This window comes from Pyxicephalus adspersus, chromosome 7 (genome assembly GCF_032062135.1).
Source record: "Pyxicephalus adspersus chromosome 7, UCB_Pads_2.0, whole genome shotgun sequence".
In the NCBI taxonomy this organism is placed as follows: Eukaryota; Metazoa; Chordata; class Amphibia; order Anura; family Pyxicephalidae; genus Pyxicephalus; species Pyxicephalus adspersus.
Window position 1 is genome coordinate 11923529 of NC_092864.1, and position 22684 is coordinate 11946212.

General features: G+C 39.7%; 1 protein-coding gene across 2 annotated transcripts in view; it reads left to right on the plus strand.

The window, feature by feature from the left end:
- Positions 1 to 22318, plus strand: part of C1QTNF8 (C1q and TNF related 8) — a 24873-nt gene extending 2555 nt beyond the window's left edge. Inside the window, exons 2-6 of one of the 2 annotated variants that reach the window (XM_072417474.1) lie at positions 229 to 456; positions 598 to 667; positions 802 to 903; positions 20052 to 20293; positions 21600 to 22318. In XM_072417474.1, the coding sequence (XP_072273575.1) occupies positions 20074 to 20293; positions 21600 to 22147 (768 nt within the window). In that variant the 5' untranslated portion in view covers positions 229 to 456; positions 598 to 667; positions 802 to 903; positions 20052 to 20073 and the 3' untranslated portion in view covers positions 22148 to 22318. The remainder of the gene's footprint in view (positions 1 to 228; positions 457 to 597; positions 668 to 801; positions 904 to 20051; positions 20294 to 21599) is intronic. The other variant, XM_072417473.1, reaches the window with a different exon arrangement.
- Positions 22319 to 22684: the final 366 nt, after the last annotated feature.

Here is a 22684-nt window from a genome sequence, read left to right on the forward strand (position 1 = left end):
ATCTATCTATCTATCTATCTATCTATCTATCTATCTATCTATCTATCTTTCTATAGCCCCCCAAAAAATTGTTATAATCTGTTGCAACCCATTGCTGCATATTAGTTTGTTTAGTTTTGCCAACAAGCGCTCACCAAAATTGCACATGCCATAACAAGTCTGCGGTGGCATCAGGCTCATTCCAATGTTTTTCTTTCCGCTATACATTGTAATGAATGTTTGTCTCAGTGTTTGCCTGCAGGTCTGTGATCACTGCACAGCAAAGAACAGAATACCCAGCCAAGCTGAAAAGTCACGTGCAGGAGCCAAATGTAACACTCCAACCCTCCAGGAAAACTCAGCAGCTCCTAGGCAGCAAAACTTGAATTAAGTGAAGAAGCAGCAGGCGAGGACACTGGGAGACGATTCAGAGGTGGGGGGAAAGTTTTGCAAAAAAACAGCCTGCGGTTAACAGCGGTGAGTCCACAATGCCTCAGAAAATGCCGATTTTCCTGCCTGGCTGGCTGGTTAAATTGGACAGTCAGGCTGCTTTTTTATTTTTTTTTTTGTAACCACTAGCAAGGGTGGAGTCTCTAAATATGACAATATCTTTTGTAGGAAAAGGACATCCAGAAAACAAGAGCTGACCGGCATTCTGGGAATGCAAAAAGTTGGCATTTTCGCAGTCGTAAGTACCTTTTTGTTTATTATTCACAAAGCGCACAATAAAGTGCAGACCCGTACTGTGTTTTTTTACAACAGGAATTATTCTTTTGGAGTGTTTTTGTTACTTTTTTGCTTTTTTTGTGTTACTGTTTGCAGTAAGTCACAGCCAGCTGTGTTTGATTACGTGTTCAGATTTATTTTGCTGAGCAGAATTATGTCATTCTGAGCATGCTTCTTCCTGCAGAACAAACCTTCAAGGTATTATTTTACTTCTCATGTTTGTGAATCGAGATCTTAGCTAGATAACATTTACTTTGCATGAGCTCTGTGTCTAATCAACAAATTATATTTTTATTTTTAGCTGCTATTCGCTAACGGCTTATGAAATTATAATTTTAAGAACATGAAGAATCCCAGATGGAATTGTATATAGTTTGGTATGCACTGTGTATTTGTGTATCTTTTATTACATCTCAGCGCTGCTGATCGCTTGCATCCTCTTTCAGCTATGTTCTGCCTCCATGCATTGGGCCTGATTTATTATAGTTCACCAAGACTGGAGAAAATAGATGATCATGGGATAACATGGGTGATACAGCAAACCTAGATTGGATGACTTAAAAATATTTTGCTATTAGTTGGGAATTGTTTTCAATCCTGGACCAGATCCATTCCAGGTTCATTCAGGTCATCCATGATAGTCTATCCTCTCCAGTCTTAGAGATCTTATTAAATCAGATCAATCGCTTTAGTGTCAGCTGCACATTATCACCAAGGCGGGGAGGGTCATGATATTGATAACCCTGTCCCATGCCAGTGCATTGCTCCCACTTGTGTTCTTCACCAGGAGAGCACTTGAAATGGTGACAACCTAAATACAGAATTGGGAGGCTGCCTTTCTGTTCTAGCTCCTGAAAACTAATGAGGGGCTTTTTTGGCATATTAACAGCTTTGGGACAGTTAAAAAGAGCTTCTGTAACCTTCAGGAGCCATTTACGAGGAACTTCCCCCCAATGCAAAATTCACAATTCATATACATACATATATATATATATGTTCAAATAGTAAAACTTTCATTGATTGGGTGGCATAAATGAACATATTGCAATTTACCAAAAAGTGCCTACATTATTTTGTACTTCCATATTTCTTCTGCCACTGGTGATGTCGACATTGGTTCTTCTTGGGATGCCCCATGAAGCTGTCACTGCTAAAGGAGAAATTTTGAGCCGATTTAATAAAGCTCTCCAAGACTGGGGAAAATAGACTATAATGGGAGAAGCTGGATGATCCAACAAACCTGGAATGGATCCCGCCAAGGATTGAAAACATTTGCCAAATAGGAAATCCATTTCAGGTTTGATGAGCTCTCCTATGATAGTCTATCTTCTCGAGTCTTGAAGAGCTGTAGTAACCCTCTGTGGATCTTGGTTTATCAATTTTTGTTGGCAATCTAGCATAGTTTGATATTGTATATTGGTTGTCAGGACTAAAGCAATAAGAGTGTTGGGTGGGGTAATGACCCTTATGTTCCTAAAGCCATGGCAATGGTTAAACATAAACAAACTCAAATCCCATAAAATGCACGCTCAAGATCTGCCGTGGATGTCATTTGCAGGTCTCCGATGACTTAGAGATTTTAAAATGCCAACGTGACATTATAACACGGGGTGGATGGACCACTGGGATTTTAAACTTGGTATATAATGAAAGGCAAGTAAACAAACACAACATTTATGTATTTATTTATTGGCTATGAATTTAAAGAGTGTGCTGGCCCACTTTAAAAACCTATTACACCATTACAATACATTACAAGAACCGTTATTAGAAATTACAACAACCTAAATTTTGCTTTCCAAAATTTTTGCCAAAATTTTGCACAGATCTTGGATTTTTACCAAATAATAATATAATTGAAATGCTATAATGCATTATGAAAAAATGCTATATAATGATAATTGAAATGCTTCATTTCGCTGCTCCCTTATTTGAAATGATTTTGTATAAAGCTGCTTGAGTTTTTTGTTACTTTGTGAGAGATAATCCCACCAAAAACATGAATAGTAGAACAGGAATTGTCACATTCAGTTAACAAACAATATATGAACGCAAAAATTCATGACTTTTGCCTTTGATTACAGCGCACATTGGCCATGGTATCATTTAGATAACTTTATTCAATGTCAGAGAATTTATTTCCGTCCAGATTTGCATTCATTGTTCCCCAAGTTCTTGTATTGACAATAGGAGAGTCGGAGCGCTGTGTCTTCTCCAGCTCATCCCAAAGATTCTCAGTGGGGTTTAGATCTGGACCCTGTGGTGGCCACTCCATTCCTGACAGTAATGTCTCATACTCCCTTAATTACATTTTCACAAATGCCTTGTGATGCAGTTAGGTGGAGTTCCCTTAAGCAAGGGATTGTGGGCCATCTCTAGTCCTCTGGCAACAATGGTAACTGAACCTCAAAGCAATGCAAAGCAGCTCCGGTTAAAATGTGTCCCCCTGTAAAGTCGAAGGAAGACACCGGCTGGTCAGAAGCTACATTACAATGCGAACGCAAACCAAAACTGCTTGATCAATCTGGGTATTGTCATCTTGGAATATGCCAAGATGGATAAAAATCCATTGATGGAAAAACCTGGTCATTCAGTATATTCAGGTTGTCAATTGACCTCATTTCCCGGGCTTATCTCTTTGCCTAGAGCTGACCAATTAAAGCAACCTCAGTCTTTTTGCTTAGATTGTGACTTTTTTTGGCCAAGCAATGTATGTTAATAAGATAATTAACATTAAATCCTAACTCCACCCAAAAACATTGCATTGTTTAAGTAGGCAAGTGTCAGATGTTTGTAGTTTTGTGCCGGCAGTTACTGACGAGGTTCCCTTCCTGTCCCAGTGCCAGTATAGGTGGTACCAAAACTGGAAAGTAGGAATAAAAAGCAGGTCTTCTAAACCTTCTTTATCCAAAACTTTTGACAGTAACCTTACTTTAAAGAGAAACTTTTTTATAGTTATCTTTTAAAAACCCCATATTGGTCATTTAGAATTCTAGCTTATGTTGGCCATTTCTAACATGAGCAGTGCAAGCCCCTGGAGAATTCAGTGTATAAAATTCTTCTTCTTTCATCTCAGAGTATAAAGCGGGGTGAGACATGGGTGATGTAATTGGCGGCAATAGATTTTCAGCTGTGAAAAACTAATCCTGTATCTGCAGCCATTGGCCCTCCTGCTGGGTCTACAGTGTGTGAATCACTAGCAGTTCCTGGCAATCTAGACATTTATATATTGCATGGCCAGTTTTTAGTCTTTCGTGAAAGCTGTAGAGCGAGAATGTCAGATTAGTGTTCAGTGCTACTTTGATGGTTGCTTTTAAAGTGCACCTGTATCCTGATCAGGAACCAAATGATTCCTTGTCATAGACCAAAAACCTGTGCAAGCCACTGATGAAGCTCCCAATACAACGTGGCTTTAAGACCTGACTTAACCATTAGTTCAGGACAGACGGCCAAGTAACAGGACCCACTGAGGACTCCAAACTGATTCCATTTTTCATGGCAAGGTAAACCCCAACCAATAAGGCCCTGTCAATATAATGATATAGGGTGCAACGCTGGGAAGATCTTCAGTAGGTCACAACTGTCCAATGGCGGGTTGTAGCTTTGGTGAGACTGAACTCTTCTGGCACCACATTTGGTCTCCCCCATCACCCTTCCATTAGTCACTAACCACTCAGCAAAGAATGTATCCGGAGAATGTACAATTATCTCTATTGGGTCCTAAGCTACATACAAATAGTAGATACTTTTTGCCAGGAAGAACGATCAGGATCGTCAAGGGCAAAAGTCTAGCAAGTGTACAGCGGATGTTTAGAGATCTGCCATGGTGGATCAGTAACCAACCAAGTAGGGATGACCTCTGTTATGTCCTATGGGAGTGGATGCCCACTCAAAGGTGAACATAGGGAGGTGCAAAGTGGGCCCTTCTCAGCCAATAGGAACCCCCACAGGGGCCCAAGGGACATTCAGCAGGGGAATCGCAAACCAATTCTGCACAGGAGCACACTGTGGCTATGTTCGTCCTTGCTTCCACTTGTCCCCCACCTACCAATCCCCATAGAACTTCGCTCGCTCATTCTAGCTTTACTGAAAACATTCACGAAAGATCATTTTCAGCAACAGAGATTTGAAGTTTGTACACATCTTAGCAAACCTTAAAGATTAGAAACGCTTGAACTTTTCAGTTTGGAGAAAATATACTTTGTAAGCAATTTAATTAACATCTTCAAATATAAAAACAAATTAATGTTTTGTTGAGTGTTGAGAATCCGGTAGGAAAATACATTCCGTTATCAAAAAAAAAAAAAAGATCAAAAATTGCTGAAATGTACTGCTTCTATAAGAGTAAATTAACTTTATAATACTTTATAATAAGGCTTGTACAGAGCCCAAGGGGGGATTAAATGCATGGATGTCTTTTCTATCAATTTGCAATTGTGGAATTCGAAAATGGACTGGATGATAGTCTTGCAATTAATATAAATTATAATTGCAAAGAGAGAAATATTCAGAAGTATGGGAATGACCTAATTGCCCCTTGGAGGGGGTGGGGAATTGTCAACCATTTACTTTGCAGGTAAACATCACCCATTAATAATGATGCAAATACTGAAATCTGTGTTTCTCAACATTTTAACATGGGGGGCCTTCCAGAGAACCCCTTATATAATTACTGTACCCACAGCTCACAGGATATTAGTGTTGTGGTCAGTAGGGAGAATGCCTTTTACATTGCTGGCCAAAATGTCACCCTTACAGATAGCCAAAATGAATATTGGTGTCACTTAAACTGACCTGAGAAGCACAAACTGCTCATTGCTCAAAGAACTCACAGCAACCCCTGGAAGAACCTTGGTTGAGGAACACTGCCCTTTGCCTGGGTTAGCACAGGAGTATTGCAGTACAGCTATTTATTTCCTTGTTCTGCTTTTCCTCCCCCAGTCACAACTTCAATATAAAGGGCAAGATATATATCTATATGGCAAGGCTGAAACCAAGTCAAAAAATTACTTACACTGCTTCTATGAAAAAATAATAATATAATATAATAATAAATACGGAGCTGATATCTATTATATCTGCCCAAGTTCTGAAGTCTTTACTTGAAATGGTCTAAGATGCTTCTAAGCCTCGACTCCCTAACATCATTTTGCAGCTGAGCAGTTTAGAAAATGTGTTGGGTACCCTCAGGATTAAAGTTTTTCCAACTTTAATACCCAACTACACAAGTGACTAAATATTTAAAAGCTGTTTTAGTTTTTCATTTGACCAGTTAATCCTCTGAAATCATTCTTTTGTAAATAAAAAGGCTAAGCAAGCTGAAATAATATTGATACACAACACTGCGCAGTGCTGCCTTACCCTACAGTTCTAAAAACAATGAGTGATCCTAAAGACCTTGCCAAAGATCTAAAAAAGATCCTGTCTCGGTACTCCTCCAGTTCTTCTCATGTTTAACCTTTTACTGGCATCACCAATGTGGCACGGTAGTAGTGGGATGCAAACAAGTTGCAAGAATTATTAATTTGGGCAGCTTTAAAGCCATCCAACCACTTTTATGAGGCAAAAAAAGTTGGTGTCCCTCCATACCCCAAAAGCTCTGCAGGTTTGCCAGGCTCACCCATTTTCTAAGACTTACAAAATTGACATTGATGGAAACAGTATGATAGTTCAGCTCTCGGCACATGTGGACCAAGACGTATCTAATCCCGGCCAGTGCAGCTGGGTAAAGAGTAGAATGGGCACGTTCCTTTCCCAAACTTGTTGATGGTGGGTGCATCAGAAGACATTAGGAACCCAATAGACCCCTGATATCTCCATGAAGAGAACCTGTCACTTTCTATTTGCTATTATTTACCCGTAACCTTAATACTAGCAATAGGGTTATGTGAAAAAAAGGAAGACATGTAAAGAATAAAACTAGTAAAAAAGCAAAAATATACCCCTGATCCTTCATACATTTGTCTTTCCTGAGCCTAGGTTCAGATTATTGTCTTTTAAAGGGTGTTTGTGTTTATCTACCCTAGGGACAGGGTCTCTTTCAATTACAAGGACTGGAAGACCAAAGTGGGTTATTCATGTCCTTGGCATATGCGACCTAAGGATTAAGGCGTAATCCCAATCATGATTCTGCTAACTAGTCTCTAGTCACATCTATTGATCACTTTCGACTTTTGGTTTAAATGTCAGAACATTCAGTAATGATCAAAACAATGAAAAAAATGATTTGTTAACAGCTGTCGTGTATATATGTCTCATATAACCAATATAAATGGTCCCCAGCTTTTATCAGCTTGTGATTGTAAAAGCAAGAATGGGCACCACCATATAGGCAATTTTTGAGGTTATAGTAGGAGAATTGGGAGAATAATAATAAATGTTGTTGTTAAAGTCTAACCAAAGCTAATATTTCATTGTCTGGTAATGGGTTTGTGGTTCTGTGCAATATATGGTGTTCTCATTATCTCTGGTAGATTTTCATTTATTTTATATTTACATTAAACATAACAGGAGGTGCTGGAAGACACAAAGGTGTGCAGGAACAACTAGGTCCATGTCGGTCTATTTGGTACCCTGGTGCAACCCCCTACAACAACCTCCATTTATTCTCTAGTCTATGTTCCGAATATGGGGATCCACCCTCTTTATCTGTCCAGATAACTACTAAAAGGGAAAATCCACATTTTGAGAATTCACCTACAAAAGTGTGCAGGACCAATTAGGGCCATTTATAAGTTATTTTGGAGCCCTGTCAAATCACCATACCCAATCCAATTTCTAGTCTGTGGTCACAATAAAGAGATTCACCCTTTCAGTCTGGAAAGGGAAAATCCACATTTTGAGATATCACCCAAAAAAGAACAGAGGGTAAATTTACCACTGGGTTCACTTGTTTTGGTGTAAATGAAGAGAAACCTTTATTCCATTTGGAACAATGTCCTCTCTAAAGGACACTAAGTGAAGTAAAAGCTCTTAATCGTTCCTGGGGTGAAGTTAGGCCCTGGCCCTGTTCTTAGGCCAAAAAGTTTCCTCATTGGGTTGAAGCATAACATTGGATACTAAAAAAGAGGTGAACGTTACCATATAGAAACATAAGGTATGTGAGGCCAAATGTAGTGGGTATGTAGCAGCAACTTGGACATGGCTATAGTTAATGGCAGCTTTACCAATCTTTATTTGGGATTCAGGTCCAGAGTGTAATGGGTGGGCCAAACACTTCATCCCTTTCCCAGCTATGGCAGCACTTACCAAATCCTGGCCTAAGATGGAGTGTTTGACTCACACATTACATCCAACACACTCCAGACCAGGATTCTAAAAAAGATCAGTAAAGCTACAGTTCAGTTCTGCCATGACTTGCATCCATTTTGGGGTTCTTTATTCTCTTTTCCAAGTAAAAAAGAGAAAGTTGCTGCCAAATACCCTCTACATTTGGCCTTAGGATGCTACACCTGTTATATGATCACCATGCCAGCTCTGCTGAAAATCATGTTATGCGATTTTTAAAAAAAATCGTCAAAGTTTGCTTGAGCGATTTCAATGGTGAAATTGAAGGTGTTCTTGTTCAGTGTGTGAGTTTAACACTTATGTGGGATAGTCTATTTCTTTATATTAGACCAAAAGAACAGAAAGTTGAGGAGGAACAAGGGATATAGTGTCTATGATGATTATCCTCTGACCCTAGACCATCATAAACCCTCTGTCTCTTGTTCCTCCTCAACTTTCCCTTCTTTTGGTCTAGTATAAAGAAATAGAAATGTACATTGAAGTACAACCTAATTGTTCTGTATTTGATAACTGGGAGAATTTCCTTTGACTTATAGGTTCCTTTCCTTCCCATCTCAGAAGGCCGCTATGAGTCAAGAAACACTAAAGTCGAGTTTTATATAGTTGTCTTGTACTATTCTTTCAATTTGAAGGTTTAAGTCTTTTTTTAGATAGATTTGAAAATGAAAAAACAATAGAATGCTTTATGTGGTGCTGGTTGCCATGCTGTGTTTGTGTTGTATTTTTATTGGAGTATTTGGAAAGTGTCAGCATGTTCTCAGGGGCTCTAAAGACATCAAACGGAGATATACAGAGAGGAACTCAATTACATCCAGGTATCCCCAGGGCTACCTTCTAAAGCATTGCCTGGACATTGACTGTTCCAGGGATAAAAAACCAACTGCGCCTTTATTTTCTGAGTCGTAACCCTGCACTCCAGCCTTTCATGCTATGGAGTTCATTTCCCACCAGTCATCAGCTATTGTATGTCTCCATACTACTTCATCAAGCCCTTGTTCTATTCAGGCTTTGAACTCTGGGGCAGGTGCTGCAACCTTTGCTCATTTCGTGACTGTTAATGTGTTTGTCTGTTCAAAGCCAAAAATAAGACTTCAAATAGATCTGAGTCCTAAATGAATTGATATTTGCTTGGTATAGAACTTTGCATTGTTGAGTAGTCACTTTCTTTGCAATGATCTTTTCTGCATCTGAGTGTTGCTGATCTCTTTTACAGCCACTTCCGGTCTACGTATGCTTGCTCCATGGTCAGCTTCACATCATTCCTCAGGGTCTGCTTCCCAATATTGATAATGGGGAGACATGTGTGTGCAATGTGTATCACTTTATTAAAGATTTCCAGGCCTGGACAAGATGGACTATAATCAGAGAACATGGATGATCAAGCAAACCTCATCCATTTATTTAAATCGCTTACAATCCTGGACCAGATCCATACTAGATTTGCTAGATCACCCAGGTGTCCCCGTGATCTTCTTCAGGCTTGGAGAGCTTTAATAAATTAGGCCCATAGTGTCCATCAAGGGTACGTGTGACTGGGTGACAAAGTGGCAGAAGCACAACAAGGCGATGACTGTCACAGGGTGCCTGAATAAGGACCTTCATTGCCAACAAAGCTTTGTTAACATTAGTTTCATTTGCAATATTCTAAAATCCAGGGATGGTTTTGTTTGGAACATAATAAATCTCTTCCTAGGCAGGAATAAAGTTTTATTAATAGGCATGCAATTTCATAATAGTGTTTTGTCATTTGTGTACTCGTTTCACAATGAAAAATGTAGCCTATTAATAGCCTGCAAAGTCAAGTACAGACGCTCCATCCTGGAAATGATCACTAGTGACAGAAAGGAAAGAATAACTTCTGCCCAGACAGACATGTTATGTTCCATGGAGAGGGGAAAGTTTAGGACAAATGTAAGGCATCATGTTGTATTCTGTTCCATGAAGAGGGGAAGGGGTAGGACAACCATAGGGCACCCATGCTACCCATAGTATTAATATTATTATTATTATTATTATTATTAATAAACAGGATTTATATAGCGCCAACATATCACGCAGTGCTGTACATTAAATAGGGGTTGCAAATGACAGACTAATACAGACAGTGATACAGGAGGAGGACCCTGCCCTGAAGAGCTTACAATTATACTGACCCAAAACCAACCTAAGACAAAAACAAATGATCGTTTGAGTCGTACAAAAAATTCTGGCTTCTATATGAGATTATTAGGCTTGGAAATGCTGTTCTGCTCACTCAGTGCCCAGAGTCAGCCGGCAGACCAAGATATATCAATAGTGGAATGTTTTGGGTGATTCTGATTTGTTAAAAGACAGTCTTTGCATTAAGGTAAGAAAAAGAACATATGTGATTGGCCATGGGCTTGTGAAAACAAGAAATTGTCACCATGGGTCTAACATGATTCTAACAAATCGTAGTTCATGTTCATGGCCCATCTGCCCCTTAGCCTTTGCTAAGTGTTTGCTACAAAAGACACCCTTTGAAGGAAGAGAAAGACGAGAAGTTTAACCTCTCCATGTTTGAAGTGCTCTTTTCTAGTCGTGTATACTGCAGACTGAATAGTATAAAGATGAATCCTGAAGTTGCTGCTAGTTACTGCAATTTCTTTTTATGATCCTGAAAGTATATAGAAGTTGTGCAGTGAATGTAAAACACAACTTGGCTTCATTTAGAATTTTAATTTTTGGACAATGTCCCAGCAGGGTGTTCAGTGTCTCGAATCTGGCACAGTTACAGATAGTGGATGTGCAATCCTGGCACATATGGATGTGTCCCTGGGGCAGACAATGCCAACAAAAATAAAAGTGGAATGAAACATTTATTAATAAAAATAACTTGGCTGCATTTCTCATTTTGTTGAGTGAGTTTTAGTAGCTCACACTTGGATTTGCTAGTAATGATTACTAATCAGATGGAACAAGTGAAAAACTATGAGACAAAATGAATTGGATTAGCCATTCTCAGTTTGGGTTCTATGACACCTGAGAGTTCCTCAAAGGTTGCTAGGGGTTTCTTGAACTGTTGCTGATTGACCCCCCATTGATGATACCGGAAGGTTCTGGAGACACTACCATGGGTAGAGACAGCTGTATGACTCCAATAATCCACTGGCCACCAATTTAAGAGGCTTTTCTTTCAACCAACCCCCAATAATTGGGGTTCCTCAAAATGCCAAAATGATTTCAAGGGCTCCTTAAACCTGCTACCTTCTTGGGTAGAAGATTGAGAAAGGCTGAAAGGATGGAAGATTGCTTCTTTTGTGTAAGCTACACAGTGATCTCAGGAGATGATGCCATCATTCTGTAGAAACAGATTGGACCGCCGGCAACATCAGACCTCTGGAGGCTGGCGTCCCAACATCCCCACTATACATCAACGTCCAAGAGAATTTCTGCTCTATGATCTTCAACAACTGAATTGGGGAACTTCACCTGAAGGCCAATTACAGCTTTTTCTGTCACTTTGAAAGATGCCTTATGGGATACCTACTAAAATACTGACACAAATCCCTAATTACACCTGGAGAGATTCTGAAGCTAACCCTTAAGAACCTATTACCACCCAACATCCAAAAACCCATTACACCACTCCAATCTACTCCTATGCTCTTTCTACTTGGTGAACCACCACTACTCCCTACACAATGTTGTGTCTCTCTATGTTCTACTGAAGAAGCCTTTGGGCGAAACGCGTTGGTAATTGAGACAAGCCTTTGTTTTGATGAGCACTGTGTATTTGTGAACACGAATATGTAGCGTTCACTGAGTAGATGTCTGCCTGTCTTTGCTTTCTCTTCAATACTTATACTATACCACAGGCAAGGCAATAGTATTCCTTTTTGGAAAACAGCAAACGTCCTCTTGCATATCTTCATCCCTATCCTGTAGAAACATTGCCTCTTCTTCCCCAGTGATCAAACTACAACATTGAGAGTGCAAAACTGCACATGTACCAGGATTTACGTGAGTATGTTATACGTGAACCTGCATCTTAGCCCTAGAAGTAGATGTTCACCCTGAATGATCGCTTACTAAAGTTTCCTCCTGGGGGGTTTAAAGGAGATTGGGTTAGGTAGAATTGTTTTTTTTTTCAGAAACTGTGACCTTTTTGAAATAAATGAAAACCCCTGACCCCATCCCAAGTGTTTTTTCTTGGATGAAATGTGGTAATGGCCAGCAGCTATAATTTCTCCGATCCGCACAGGCATGGCCATTGTATATGCATTCATAAATGTACAAGTATGATCCGTCTCCTCTGTGAGAGAGGGAAGTGTAGATATTGTCCCAATAGTTGCCAACTGACCTTTTCCACTACTTGTAATCCAAACTGATGACCCCTTCTACCCCAGACAGCTGACCCACTTTCCCCTCTATTCCAGACTGATGACCTATCCATCTACCCAAGATGGATGCCCCACATCCCACCAATTTAGCCGATATTGATAATCCATATACCACCCATCTTTTTCAGACTAATGAACCATATTCCACCATTTTCCCAAGACTGATGACCTGCATGCTGCCTAATTACCCTAGACTGATGACCCACAATCTACCCATCTACAGAAAACTGCCAGCCACATAGCACCTGATGGCCCACAACCCCTCCCTATCACAGCTCTAATAATCCCCATTCACCTTCCACTCCACATTATTGACCCACACAACTTCTTATGACTCCTAGCTTCAAATCCAGCCTACCTGTTTCATGATCCAATCTACCCCCATATATATTTTGGATAACCAACATTTATTCCTTCTTACCTAAATTGATGGCCTATAACCCCCAAACATTCAAAGCCACACCCCCCTCCCTAACATTTTACTATAGAATTTTGCCTCCTGGACAGAAAATGAAAACCCAAAAAAGTTCCAAAAATCTTTAACTATGCACAGCTTTTTTTTATTTAATTAGTATTATATGAGCAGATAACATAACATTTCCTAATATTTTGTCAGATGTTTTGTTAAAATACAGAGTATCAACATTCCTACCAAGCCACATTCCATTCCACTGCACTCCAGGCTGTAATCTTGCATGATTTGTCTAGTTGTTCTCAAGGTCGGAGACAGAGGAAGTTCTGGGAAATATCAGTAAAGTTCTGCAGGATATTCTCACCTCCTAATTAAAGTGATGAGGCAATATGTATAGTCTGCTTCCTTGGAGAGGATTAGTGGGATCATTAAAGTGGAACTTGGATCAGCATTGTTCCTCTCCACCTAAACTTTAAGTTTTGGATTAAAATGAAGAGCTTTTATAAGCACCCAGTACAAAAGATTAAACTTTTATGCCTGTGGAGCAGAAAATTTGTAAAATATCTGCTACCACCTTCTTTATCAAATCATGCTAATTGACAACACAGCTTAAGCTCCGGACAGGCGTTCAATCCTCGTCACCCAAACAATCATTAGTGATCATTTCTGGTGACAGTAGGAATGAATAAGTGCTGTATAAATGGCCTGTTCTATGGAAAAGGGAGGGGAAATGATGGAGGTGGCTTTCTAAATTGTACCCATTGCAAAACATAATCTTTAGTTTGGTTGGTTATTTGTCTTTTTTGTATATTTTTGTATGAAAAACACACAGATAATAACCTAAAAAAGCACCCAATCATAAATTTGAATTGGAAAGGGAACAATTAAAATGAATTAAATAGAACAAGACATATTCCAAAAATAATGAAATACATTTGTATATCTACAACATTACTGGGGGGTCATTAGCTAATAGCTAAGTGATACAACGTATACGATGCTTGGTGGTACTGACAAGGAAGCAGTTTAGGACTCCCATACCTGAAAAAAGCCATTCACCTTGGCCTCTATCATAGAAGATCTCATTCCAATCCAGTTGGAATACATGATTCAACTTTTCTAAGAAAAAATGTACTTACACTTATCCACAGGTAACATTCCATTTCCAACCAATTCAGTCTTATTTTTAACTACAACCCTTTATAGACTTTACCCGCCATACTAAGCTGCCATGACAAACACCAATAACCACATATACCATTACCTAATTTCCACACCAACCAGCACCCCTTCCTTTTCTTCGCACACCCAGCCCCACCAGTATATGTAACCAATAATCCAAATCAAGATGGGAGGGTGGTTGACCTTCAACTTCCATCTCTGGGCTCCAATTGACTCAATACACCCCACCCACAGCCTCAAACCCCTGACAGCTCCCCCTGATGGCTTGTCCCTGACCTATCAGGTAAGCCCTATTTCCTCCACCCTATCCATGCTTAACCTGTTCACTCCTGTAACCCCCTCCTCACCCTGTCATGTAGTCCCTGCACTTATTGCTTCTTTTTCCTAAGTTCTAACTTTGTAGCAAGTCAAGTAGAAGAAGAAGGAGCAGTATACTAATGTGTGCCAGATATTTGCTGTACAGGCACCAGAATTTACACAATTGTGTCATCTAAAAGCCAGCTGCTCAGTGCAAAGAGTAGACTTTGAAACTGGATGATGCGTCTTGAACAAAGATGGCTCTATCCTTCCTTCGGGACCATTCTTCGGGAAAGCAAAGCAGATAAAAGCATTGTCACTACTATGATCTTGGTGAGAACTAATAGATTCCTGGAAGTATTACACTTACCTAGCATGCATCCAATCAACATGAAATAATGTATCTAAGACCACTTTAATGTCAATGTGAGATCTTCATCCCCTGCGCTTTTTTTCCTCAAGATAAGACAATGCGAGCGCACAACAAACACATATAAACACAAGGCACTAGCATCTCAAATGTAATTTGGAATTCCTTGCTCACAGGCCGTTGATCATGCTCCATCTGGTTTTATTGCTGTAAATGGGAATACAGAGTATGCATTAACAATGTGTTTGACATGAGTCTGTACACCGCAATGAGCTTGTGAAATCAAAGAAACTTTTTTTAATAACACCCATCAAAATGTAGTACACACTAAGAACATTCTCAGACACATTGCAAGCCCTTCAAAAAAGCTATTAGACACATCAATAATGCATCCTGAACACAATCCATTTTTTCTGAAGTGCTCTTCCTTGTTGGCTCCTTGTCAGTTGTCATATACATATTTTCATACATGCATACCTTCCAATTTTTGGAGATCGGGAAGAGGGACACTTTTTAGACAAATGACAAACCCCTGCTATACCACCATTTTGCAGGTCATACAATAGAGATAGAGATTTTAATAGTAAATAATACATTTTATAGATCTGTAATAACCCACCAAAAAGGAGAGACAACTGAAGGGGAAGAAGGAACAGAGGGACTTGGATCTGAAAAAGAGAGAATCCCCTTGCAAATCGGTAAACCGTTGGGAGGTATGAAGAGGACCAGTCCCTAGAAAACAAAGGGAATTAGGAGGTATAAGAAGGGACAGTCTCTCCAAATCAGGGGCAGCTTGGGGGTAGGAAGGGTAACAGTCCCTCTAAATCAAGGACAATTTTGAGGTATGAAGAAGGACAGTTCCTCCATATCAGAGGGAGCAGTGGGGTCTGGAGAAGGACAATGCCTCCAAATTAGGGACAATATGGAGATATGAAAAACGATAGTCCTACCAAATCAGCAACTGTTGAAAAGTATGAAGAGGGATAGTTTCTCTAAATCAGAAATAGTTGGGATTTATGGAAATAGACAGTCCCACCAAACCAGGGACAGTGGATATTTATGAAGAGGGACAGTCTCTCCAATCAGAGATGCAAATCCGAGCCAGTTGGGAAGTTTGACCAGGAACTGTCCCTCCAAATCAGGAATAGTGGGTACGTCCGAAGAGGGACAGTCCCTCCAAATCAGAAACTGTTGGGAAGTATGAAGAGGGGCAGATTCTTCAAGTCAGGGATGGTTGGAAAGTATGAAGATGGACAGATTCTACAGATCAGGGACAGGGAGGTTTGAATAGGAAAGGTCCCTCTAAATCAGAGACAGTTGGGTGGTATGAAGTGGCTGAGGTACATCTTAAGCTTCTAGCACTAGATCAGCTGTTCCGTGGCATTGTTAATGATCTGCCATGTGGGATTGCAAAATTATTATCTATTCATCCTTACCTCTCATAAGATCAGTGCTGTTCTTTGCAGTGACAAGTTTTAGGCAAAAACTCAGGAAAATTTTAGAAAAAGGGATTTTATCCCTGGGGACAACTGGCCAGGAACAGGTTTTAAGACACCAGGATTACCATAGAAGTCCTCACTGGGTGGGCTGAGCCTACCTGTATGGAGACCACCATTGCCAAACTACTTGTGAAAATGCTTGCTCTGTCCTTGGGTTTGATGATTTAGTTACTAGCTTGCATGCAATCAGTTTATTCCAAGTAAGGTCAGAACTTCATATCTTTATTCCCACTAAAAGTCAGTGAATTAGAAAGTCCAGACCTCACTAGATCATCATGATAACCAGTGAATGAGCATTTCCAGAAGGAGAGATGGGCATTGTCACCCTCATTGTTAGTACAGATTTCTTTATAGCATCTTGACCCAACAACAACATAAAGTCATTTTTTGGGCAAAAAATGATTAGGTAAAGGAGAAGGAAACCACATTTTAGAAGCTTCAACATTATTAGAATGAATTAGATTTGTGTTTTTGGGTATAGGCTTTAAAATAGACTTTGCATCAGATATGTAATATATCTCACCTCTCACTTTGTGACTTGCTGTAAAGTTAATGCCTAATTTATTAAAATTCTCCAAGGCTGGAGAGAATACACTTTCATCAGTGAAGCTGGGTAATCCAGCAAACCCCAAACAGATTTCCCAAAAGCCATTATCTATTTGTTAGAAAATGTTTTCAATCCTAGACCAAATCTTTTCCAGGTTTGCTGGATCACACAGCTTCACTGATGAAAGTGTATTCTCTACAGTCTTGGAGAACTTTATTAAATCAGGGCCACTGAATGTAATCATTGAAATAGTAAAATACTTTTTCCTGTCTGCAGCAGACTGATGACTTCAATACAGCCTAGGCGCAGTCACTAGTTTTTTTTTTTTTTTGCTTTTATTATGTTGCTGTATATTGTGGCATGCCAAAAATGTATTTCTGTTGTTAAAAGCAAATTGTTCTTGTTGGATCAGAATGTACCCTTAATAAATTTGTGAAAACTTTCAAATCACAGACACCTTTTTTCTGTCTGCAACCTGGAAGTATTAAAACCTTTACAATAAAATGCATTCTACAAATATTCTTTAAAGCCCATCACTTCTTCGCACTTTGTGCAGATGGCATACCAGAGCGATGAGGAACATTCTGTTCCGTCTTCGTCTATTTCACTCACGTATATTCCAGCATGTGTGCACCACACGGGGAAGGAACCAGAATTTCTTTTTTCCAAGCTTCTTCTCCAAACACCTCAAGCAGAACTTTCCTTGTGAAGTTTACTTTTGAACAGGAGTTGCACACCTGCAGGAGAAACCTACATATCAGTTCTTCAGGCCTGTGATGTATCCGCTGCCTCCGAGCATAATGCGTAAAGAATGGATGATGCTGATTTTCAAAGACTTTATTGATAGCAGATGGGATCTGAGAGGACTATGTCCTCCAGCTAGGAAGATTGTAAGGTGTTTGAACTTACTCTGGCTGCTCCTGTTAGCAGGATCCATGGATGCTTCAGGCACATACCGATTTATATGAAAGAAAAACCTAATTTGCCGTTGTTCTGAAATGAAAGGGCATTTTTAACCATGGCAGGTGGACTTTTAAATATTTATCCTGGCAATACAAGTGCAATTAGAGTGGAGCATTATTCTATTAGAGGTCAGAGGAGATCTGTTTTGTTGTCTGTGACCAGCAGAAATATGCTTTTATTACAATCTGGTTCTGAATTCATTGTATTCTGAGCAGACAGGATAGTTAAGGTTTGATGCTTCTGCCAACTTTACAATTATCAGGGGTGGGGCAGCAATAAAAAAAGTTGCTTCAAGTGTTTTCATCATGAAGCAGAGCAGAAGTTGGTGGGACAGGTTTGAAATGAGGAGGCTTTTTCTAAGAAGGAAACTTCTGTTGCCTATGACCTCCTGGCAGCTAATTTAGGTAGACAGAGTACTTTACTTCTTCATTCCAGAGAGCTGACTTCCAGATAAGTAATGCAATGATTAAACCAGCAAAAAAGTTGGAAAAAAATCAAAGATTCACAGAATGGATGATGTTGATGTAGGGAATAATATTCTTGTCTTGCAGATCCTCAGGTACGGCTTTCTCTCCAGGAAGGAGAATGTTAAGCAGAAATGTAATACAAGCTCAAAACTTCATAAACTTTAACATATTTCATGCATGTTATTTGTTTGTAAAAGTTTCCATCTATAAATGAAAAGACAGATAAAACCCTGAGACTGCTGCTAGGCTCTACTACTTTATATACAAAGTAATGCTTTTTAGATAACCCAAGGTAGGTGGCCTAATTGTAGATTTCAATACCTGTACCTGTCGATCGATCTTCTAGTTGTGTCATCATTAGAATCATCTCTATATTGGGTCCTCTAAGCGCTGGAACATCTCTTGTAAAATGCCTAAATTATGCTTGGGGGTCCTGCTGGCAAGTGATTCCTTATGGAGTTTACCAATTTTGTACCTGCTGGAAGCCTTTTGTAGTGGTAAATGCATGTGGTCATGTTTCAGCAACCTCAGTGTGTGGCCATCGTTGTGGCACGCCTAGCCATGCTTCTTGGCACCACTATTTTAGATATGATGTCAGCATCCCTAAAAATGTTATGTAGGGAGCTGAAGGGAGGGCCGGAGGAACTACGCATCCAGGGAGGGAAAGGGCTGTGCCAGGGAAGTTACTTATGTCTCTTAAACCTAAAAGATGGCACACATTTCCCCACCATGGTAGAAAATGTATCTAATGTGGCTAAGAGACTTTTATCTCAAGCCAAGGCTGTTTTAGAGGTGAGGGGCACAATTGGTTAATGAATAAGGGTTGAATTTAGTTTAGGTGAGGACTAGGGACTGGAAGAAGAGTTAGTGCTTGGGTTGAATGTTGGGCTAAAGTTCAAGGTTATGTTAACCTTTCATCACGTGAAGCCAAAATAATTAGTTAAATTAAGTAGTTTTGGGTAGAAAAGGAAAGATTTAGAAGTGTGTATTTTATTTTCTGTGTTCTGTTGGGAAAGTTCCCCTTTATTATGTATCCTAGTGATTAAATAAAAGATATCTCCAAAGCAAAAGTATAAGGCATCATTGGTATCATAAGAACTTTATCTGCTAAATAATTTCCTCTCATTTTTTTGGCGACTCAAAGTTTGGAAATAGGATTCAATGGACACGAGGACACTTTTTCCATTGGAGACAATGGGCATTGTAATAAATAGAGAAAGTGAATCTTTCCAGTGGGTACAGAGAGAGAAAGTGAATCTTCCCAGTGGGTACAGACACCCAATAAAAGCCAGATAGATTCTACCCCTACCTTATTCTATCCCCAACAGCAAAAACAACAAAATAACTTTACAGTTTTAATTTAGGTTGTTGGGTTAAGGAGTACTTTACTTTCCCTGCTTTTTTTTTTACTTATCTCTAGGCTAGGAACTATGGGAAAATATTTCTTGCATTTACACTTAATAAACCCCACCATACAAACGCATTTTTCTAAACATATCCTATGTAACAATGTGTGAATTTTTTTTTTTAAGAGAAATGAGGGAAAACAAGTATTTTAAGTCCGTCTAGCAGATGTTGGAGGATAACTCAGCACAGTGTCAGTAGGATGGATTTCCAAAGAATTATGGGTAATGTAATTGTCAACAGCTGGTTCATTGAAGTGAAATACAGTACATCTGCTAATAAGGTCATAGTTCTCCAGAGAAATATGAGGAATCCCTGTAATATACGGCCAAAGTTATTTGATTGAAAACAAGCAAAATGGAAAATTTCCGTTGGGAGCTGGTACAGAACATCATTCCTGAACCTAATGTTGTCTATCAGTTATAAAAAAGTTCCCATGCACATGAAAATGTGACGTGGTCCTACTGATTCCCCATCTGGTATAATCCATCATTATAATAAATTTTACTCCTTTCGTGTTATTTAAAGTAAATCTACTGTTTCATTTAATATTTTAGTGGAAAGCAGAGAGGACCCACGATGCATTTTCCTGCATTCATCATCGTTATCTCCATCTTGTCAGTTGATGCTGCTGCACCCAGAACTTTCCTATGGCAAGAAGTTGGTAACCCATCTTGTGTCCGCTGCTGTGGAGCCACTGAAGAGCCGACAGAACCTGCCAAGAAAACCAGAATAAAGGAGTATGTGATGTACCCCATGCCGAGGGTCCAACCGCGCATTGAGATGAGCATCCTCAAGGGTTAGTCATTGATATGTTCAAAATGGGGTCTGATAATTTTTAAAAATTGCAACAACAGCAGACCTGTCTAACCATTTGGATCTGCTGACCCTCCTGGTAATTTTAAAAACCTGGGGTTGCATGCAGAGTATTACATCTTGATCAACTCTTCTTATTTCTGGAGCTACCAGGTAGAACAAGTAGAATCAAGTGAAGTACACCAGGAATGTAGTAGGACAGGTGGAAGGGCAGGGCAGGGTAAATATGGCCAAAGAACAAGCCAAGGCTTTAGGCTGGTGGACATCTAGAGGGTTAAGAATAAAACGTGCATCAATAACACTAATCCCCATAATACCAATCCATATCTTTTCCATAACATTCCCTGCAACCATCTTTGAAGGGTCTCATTTCTAGGTCATTGTTCTCCATCCAGGTCATGTATATATAGTACGGTAGTAGTTAGCCATTCAACTGGACTTGTTTTTGAAGAAGTTTCACAGCCTATCCAATCTGCTTCTTCAGAACTGAAGAAACAGTTTGGATAGGCTGCGAAATGTCTTCAACATTACAAATGACTAGCTACTATTAGATTTCCCTGTCACCGTAACTCAATCCCTCACACTAACCCCTGCAATAACCATAACACTGACAGGGGGTGGGCAAACTTTTTCAGTCAGGGGCCATAATCTGAAAAAAAATTTGCTAGAGAGGCCGGATTGATGGTAGATTGGGCGGGGTTATGCCATCATGACATCCCCGAAGCAACGTTATGATGGCATAACCCCACCCGCTCTCCCATGGGACAGCCTGTGATGGGAAAGTGGGTGGGGTTGTGTGCAGTGACACAGCCCGCCCACTCACCCATTGCTGACTCAGATCCGGGGACGTGTCCCGCGACTCTGGCCCCCCCGGTGGGGTCCTTCTCTTGACCCTGCTCGGGTTGGCACCGGCCAGAGCCACGGAACACCCAAAGGACCAGTGAAACATCCCCATTGGGCCGTATATGGCCAGCGGGCCGTAGTTTGCCTATGCCTGCACTAACCATTAACTCTGCCTTTTATACTAATCCTCCCAGTAACCCTAACACAAACCCTGCCTGTAATATTAACCTTCTCTGTAACCCTCACACTTATCCTACCTATAATATTCAAATTGTTTTTCATTGTCTAAGCCCAGAAAGATGATATCACCATCATAGTGAAACTTGTTATATTGTTATCTCTGAGTAACACCTAAATCATCTTGTCTGGTCTTTGGACACCCTAAACTTTAAATGTTAACCCAAATGTATGGTTCCTCCATGTGATCTGTGCCATCATCTGGACAGGTGAGAAGGGTGATTTTGGAGACAAAGGTCCACCAGGAGTTTCAGGAAAAGAAGGCGAACGAGGACCACAAGGGCATCCAGGACTTAAAGGCCAAAAAGGTCAAGTAGGTCCACCAGGAAATTCCTGCAAGGTCCATTATTCTGCTTTCTCTGTGGCTCGTCGTAAATCCCTACACAGCACTGAATATTTCCAAACTGTCATCTTTGACACAGAGTTTGTAAATCTGTACGAGCACTTCAACATGTTCTCAGGGGCCTTCGTCTGCTACGTTCCAGGGATCTACTTCTTCAACCTAAATGTCCACACCTGGAACCTAAAAGAGACCTATCTCCACATCATGAAGAACGACCAGGAGACGGCCATTTTGTATGCACAACCAAGTGATCGGAGTATCATGCAAAGTCAAAGCCTTATGCTTGAGTTGAAGGAGAAGGACGAGGTGTGGGTGAGGATGTTCAAGAGAGAGCGGGAGAATGCTTTATACAATGATGAAACTGATGTCTATATTATCTTTAATGGCTATCTGATCAGACCAGCTGATGAATGAAATATCCGCGGTGCATCTTGAACTCAAAAACAACACAAAATGCAAAGACGATTTTTATAATGTTTATTGCTGCAAAAGTATTATCTGCTGAATAGTTTCAAGGCTAAAATGATCCTATTTGATATAGGAAAGTTTTGTATATAAATAAATATTCTCATTAATAATCTGCAATTTTGGCAGATATCTATAAATATGCAGATCCTCATATATATATATATATATATATATATATATATATATATATATATATATATAATATAAATGAATATATTCATTCAATGGGCTTGACTTATGAAAGCTCTCCAAGACTGGAGATGATAGACTAATATGGGGGAACCTCGGTGATCAAGCAAACCTGGAATGGATCTGGTCCATATTTGAAAACATTTGCCAACTAATAACAAATAATTTTTAAGAAAACCATTCAAGGCTGCCTAATCACTTTTGATAGTCTATCTTCTCCAGTGTTTTAATAATTTAAAGGCTCAATGTAGTAGGTGAGGAGGCTATGAAAGGTACATTTGGTTGCATTAAAAA